This window comes from Chrysochloris asiatica, unplaced genomic scaffold (assembly GCF_000296735.1).
Source record: "Chrysochloris asiatica unplaced genomic scaffold, ChrAsi1.0 scaffold00125, whole genome shotgun sequence".
Lineage (NCBI taxonomy): Eukaryota > Metazoa > Chordata > Mammalia > Afrosoricida > Chrysochloridae > Chrysochloris > Chrysochloris asiatica.
The window spans coordinates 9,468,490-9,474,087 of record NW_006408643.1 but is presented as its reverse complement, the minus strand read 5'-3'; the positions used below and the strand labels follow the sequence as shown (position 1 = coordinate 9,474,087).

Sequence of the window (5,598 nt, the reverse complement as noted above, 5' to 3'; positions counted from 1 at the left end):
TAACCACTACGTTACTACAGTCCTTGAATTAATAATGTCTCTCTCCATTATGAGATGTCATTTGAGCCCTGAGGGGTGAGGAGTCCAGAAAAGACTTTCCCATATCCCTTACATCCATAATGCAGTGTTCCTTTCCACTGCAATGAGGGTTGTCGCCGGACAAAAGAGTTTACCATATTTCTTGCATTAACGGCTGTCTCTACTGTGAAATCTTTATGAAATGTGAGTCAAAAATAATTCGCACTCTGGCTATATAAAAACTTCTGCTGGATGCACTGTCTTATCAATGCTTTTTTCTCAAGGTTAGTACTGTGCAGTTGTGAATGTGCACATCTGAAAACAAAATCTGGACAGATACTTGAAACAAGACAAAGTTTCAGTCAACCGTCTGCTGGAAAATTGACATCTAGTGTTCTGGGACTCTCAGGGCCACTACTGGAATACTGTCAGGGAAAAGGTTAATCAATCAACTGTGTTCATTACAATGGGATGCTCACTGAAGAGCTGAAGTCTAAACTACAGATTTCCGCAGAGGACTGCTATCCAAGGGTACTGTGATCTTGCATGACAATTCATGTCCCCACACCTGTGCCTTCACTGTTGACACTGCGTAAAACCCTTGTTTTGAGGTGTTAGCGCATCCCCCCCATTGTCCCAATCTGGCACCATCGGACTTTGACCTGTGAGGTCCCCTGAATGCAGTGCTTAGAGGATGAATAGTCTCACCTATGATGAAGTGAAGACAGCACTGAATTGGTGGCTTGCAGCTCAGCCTAAAATATTTTTTAAGCAGGGATTATGAAAGCATGTTAACAAAGGGATAGTGTACTGAGAAGCAAGGCAACCATGTTGAAAAATGGGGTTATTTGTCTTTTCTGTTGATGAACAGATTCTATAGCTGCTGTGTGGATGATTTCTGACCCACACCAGGAAATTAAGGTTTTCCCACATTAATTACATTTATAAGGCTTCTTTCTACGGTATTTCTATGTACAGTCAGGTGTGAGGACTGAATAAAGGTCTTTCCACACTCCATACACTCATAAGGCCTGTCTCCACTGTGGTATCTTTGATGAACTTTTTGAGGCTTCTAGATTGAGTAAACGCTTTTCCACATTCCTTACATTCATAAGCCCTTTCTCCAAAGTGAGATCTCATATGTGCATTGAGGGACGAGGAGTGACTAAAGGTTTTCCCGCAGTCCTTACATTCATAAGGCTTCTCTCCACGGTGAGATCTCATATGTGCACCGAGGTCTGAGTATTGAATAAAGGCTTTCCCACATTGCTGACATTCATAAGGCCTCTCTCCACTGTGAGATCGTTTATGTATAACGAGGGTTGAGGAGTGGCGATAGACTTTTCCACATTCATCACATTCATAAGGCTTCTCGCCACTGTGTATTTTTTTATGTACATTGAGGCCTGAGGAGTATTTGAAGGTTTTTCCACAGTCATCACATTCATAAGGCCTCTCTCCACTGTGAGATCGTTTATGTATGAGGGTTGAGGAGTGGCAATAGACTTTTCCACAGTCCCTACACTGATAAGGCCTGTCTCCACTGTGTGTTCTTTTATGTTGAGTGAGCTGTGTCTGAAGATGAAAGGCTTTTCCACATTTCTCACATCCATATGGCTTTACTCCACTGTGACATCTTGTATGTTCTGTGAGCTTTGAGGAACAACTAAAGGCTTTCTCACACTCTTTACATTCATAAGGTTTCTCTCCAGTGTGAGATCGGATATGTTTAGTAAGGGTGTCAGACCGAGCAAAAGTTTTCCCACATTCCTTACATTCATAAGGCTTCTCTCCACTGTGAGTTCTTATATGCTGAGTGAGGTTATAGGATGTAATAAAGGCTTTCCCACATTCCTTACACTCATACGGCCTCTCCCCACTGTGAATTTTTGTATGAGAAGACAGGGCTGCAGCATGAGTGAAGGCTTTCCCACATTCCTTACATTCATAAGGTGTCTCTCCACTGTGAGATTTTTCATGTGCACTGAGGGTTGAGGAGTGACTAAAGGCTTTTCCACAGCGCGGCTCCAGGAGATGCCCCGGTTCGGGAGTAGCCCAGGGACGACGAAGAGTGTGGTCCTTCGCAGAAGAGCCGGAATAGCCAGCTTCGCTCCCGGTCGGGACCTACTGTGCTCCAGGCACCGAGGGACTGAAACAGGCAGCACTCTCAGGAAAGCTACTACGTCAAAACGCGCGCAGGTGAATGTGGCGCCTGGCAGTGACGCCACTTCCGCTTCCTGATATTCGGCGGGAGAAACTCGAAGGTGCGGATGTGAGAAACGGAAATGGTGAATGTGCCCTGACCCAGAGCTTTCCCCAGTGCTCTGAGATCCAGTTCCTTCTCCTGGGTTTTCAATCTGGGCTGTTCTGTATGGATTTAATTCTGTATATAGCCTACAATGAAGGTAATCAGTCCCTAAAGAGGTCTACCATCTTTGGGAAGCAGATCAAGTTGGAATTTTGATGTTTATTCCCTTAAAACAAATTGCCAAATTCTCTAGACAATTATTCAGCTTACTAATAAATGTAGGCATTCTGTAGAATTGTCTTGTTATGTTCGCTTCCATTTCACTGCCTTTTGTGTCATGGTTTGTCTTGTATGTCTCCCATCTATCCCTATGTTAGAAATGAACCCCAATGTCTCACAAGAAGACACTTGGTAAGGCTAAAGTACCTCGGCGGGGCAAAATTTACTTCTGCAGAAGGCTGAATGCACGTAGCTGTACAGGAACAGGCCAGAGAGCACAAGGGTCCACTCGGTTTTTATCCCTAAAGCAAGTCTCAAGGCTGTGTCTCACCCCATTGGCTAGAGTTTCCACTGCACATTTCTTTTTCCTTCCTAGGCTGGCTAATTCAAATTTCTAAGGCACACATTCTCCTTACTCATTTCAGGACCTAGTAAAAAGGAAAGGAAAGGTCATACAGTCACTACGTACGTCGGGAATTAGCAAAAAGTCAAAAAAAGGTCACCCGACTACAATAAACAGGATTACAATAATTTTGAAGAAAAGGCATTCCTTCTCAGAAATCCCCATTTTTCTTCTTGTTAGACTTTTTCATTCTTTTCTAGAACTCGGCAAGGAGACATTGACTTTGCTGTTCATATGTTTCTAAGTAAAAAAAGTTCATTTTGGTATGGAGGTGGGGGATTATTGGATAAGGCTGTTTCTATCATGATTTACTACTAATGCTCTTATACAGGGTATAATATAACATCGCTTTAGTGTTAATACATGAAATGTAATAAATAGAACGGAGAGGACTGAAATCATAGGCCCCTTCCATTTTCCGACCCATTGTTCCATGAAACTAAAAAAGGGGTCATCTACGCCTGAATTTTCAGGAAGTTTGTCAACAAAGGTGGTCAACTTCTATAATGCTTTGGTAATGGTAACATCAGGAGCTGTGTTATTGGGAATGAAAGTACAACACTGGACTGGATTATAACATATTGTTGTTGTTAAGTGCTGTGGAGTCAGTTCATTATAACACATACTGCTCCTTTATCTGATAATATAATTGGTAGGGCTACCCTGTTTTCCTAGGCCATTTTTCTAGTGGGTCCTAATTGCTCTGCTGTTCCTTTTATAGTGACCCTGGTAGAATTTATGAGTCTTTGTTGAAGTATATTCTCGCTTTGACTTAATCTATGCTCCTCAATTCTACCAGGTATTCTGAGAAGCAGCAACTCAGTGAGAGGAATTCTTTCTTTAGAGCCCTGAGAGTAAGAGGGACCAAGGAAAAACGTGATAATCTAGCAGAGGTATGGCAGGAGAACTGCTCAGATTCTTTTCAGGGTTACTTTGAAAGGTTACCTAGGCGAGGAATGTGCTTCCCACTGGTAACTACTTTTCTCTTAGGAGAGACCCTTTCACCAGTCCCTTTATTGAGTATAGTTAGTCCATGCCTTCTCTATGGTCTGGGATCTGGATGGCTGTCTCGATGGTCAACCACATCTGAGAAGGGCCCTTCCAGTCCTGCAGGAATCTGTCTGCATTCCAGGTCTTGATCAGCGCCAGGTCTCCCAGTCGGAAGTAATACACAGTGAAATATAAGGGATGTATCTAGACCAAGAGCTCTTTAAATAACTATCTACAGCACAATATCCTATTCCTTCTCTTAACAAGACGAAATTTATACATACACGATGGCCCAGATTAAAAAAAATAATAAAAAAGTTTTCAATTCAGAAAGAATAATACGATACACCAAATATCTTTTAAAACAGTATTATGTTCTCAGAGGATCGGAAACAATGCAAAAATAAAACATACACAAGTCTTGAGAAATGTAAAATTTGAAAAAATTGCTATCACACCAGCCAAACAAATCCTGAAAACATTTTAAATGGATTAATTTATGATTTTACCGCAGAAAGAATATCAGCTATATTAAAACAGGACAAAACAGCTTGTCAGTGCCTGATACACATTGAAGTTTCCTCTTGCATGTGTAAATTCAGAATTTTGCATTGGAAAGTCGAATGCTCTATCTGTACATTTATCTTAAGAATTATATTGGAAAAACTACCATACTGGCTGCAGACTCTTTCCTCCCTTCTATGCGGATAGGGTGTTGTCTTCTATGGCCCTTCTCTGGTTTTTATTTTGTTGTTGTTTTGTTATGTTTTTTTGTGTGTGTGATATTAGTTCCACCCACAGGGGTGGAATTTCCAATTCTTGATTAATACATAATCACCAGAGTGATAAGGAGCTCTGGTAGCGTAGTGGTTAAGACTTGGGCTACGAACCGCAAGGTCAGCAATTCAAAACTACCAGCTGTACCGTGAGAAAGATAAGGCTTTCTGCTCCCGTAAAGATTTACAGCCTCAGAAACCCTGTATAGGGTCGCTATGAGTCGGAACCGACTCCACGGCACATAACAACCACCACCACCACCAGGGTGATGAGGATGTACCGGGAACTCTAGGACGGTGTCTGCACCAGAAGACACGTTTTCCTAACAAAAATGAAAGTGGAGGACAAGGCAAGTATAGTTTTTGAGAAATTGATCCTTTGTCTCAAAAGCAGGAAAGTCAATAGTGAAGCTGAAGTAGGGTAACCCATAAAGCATATCATATGGGCCTAGGCCGATGTCTTTTCCAGACAGGGGCTGTTTCTATTTTTAAAGGGCTATGTTGCTGTTGTTATGAGCTGTGGAGTGGGTTCCAACTCATAGTGACCCTGTACAGGGCTTCCGGGTCTGTTAAATCTTTACGGGAGCAGAAAGCCTCATCTTTCTCCCGTGCAACAGCTGGTAGTTTTGAACTGCTGACATTGTGGCTCACAACCCAAATCGTAACCACTATGCTACCAGGGCTATAGGAAGCCATTTAATCCAAGGCATCCTTCCCCCTTTACCCCTGATATTAGGAACACCTCAGGTGTGTAGAGGAGACCAGATGGCTGACTAGAGTGTTGGCCACGTGCCTAACTTTATAAGACGTCCACTATGTGCTCTTTTATGAGGACTAAGCTGTTAGGACTGGACAAAGGCTATACTTCTCTCCATGAGTTCTGAAGACATCCCTCATTATGAGATGTCATTTGTGCCCTGAGGTATGAGGTGTCAGGAAAGACT

The 5,598-nt window shown here is 42.4% G+C and overlaps 1 protein-coding gene across 1 annotated transcript in view; it reads right to left on the bottom strand.

The window, feature by feature from the left end:
* Positions 1 to 380: 380 nt before the first annotated feature.
* LOC102817292 (zinc finger protein 420-like) overlaps positions 381 to 5,598 on the bottom strand; it is an 18,989-nt gene continuing 13,771 nt past the window's right edge. The window contains exons 7-9 of the mRNA XM_006869084.1: positions 1,553 to 1,997; positions 1,360 to 1,471; positions 381 to 443 (exon numbers count right to left, since the gene is read on the bottom strand). Of these exons, the coding sequence (XP_006869146.1) occupies positions 381 to 443; positions 1,360 to 1,471; positions 1,553 to 1,997 (620 nt within the window). The remainder of the gene's footprint in view (positions 444 to 1,359; positions 1,472 to 1,552; positions 1,998 to 5,598) is intronic.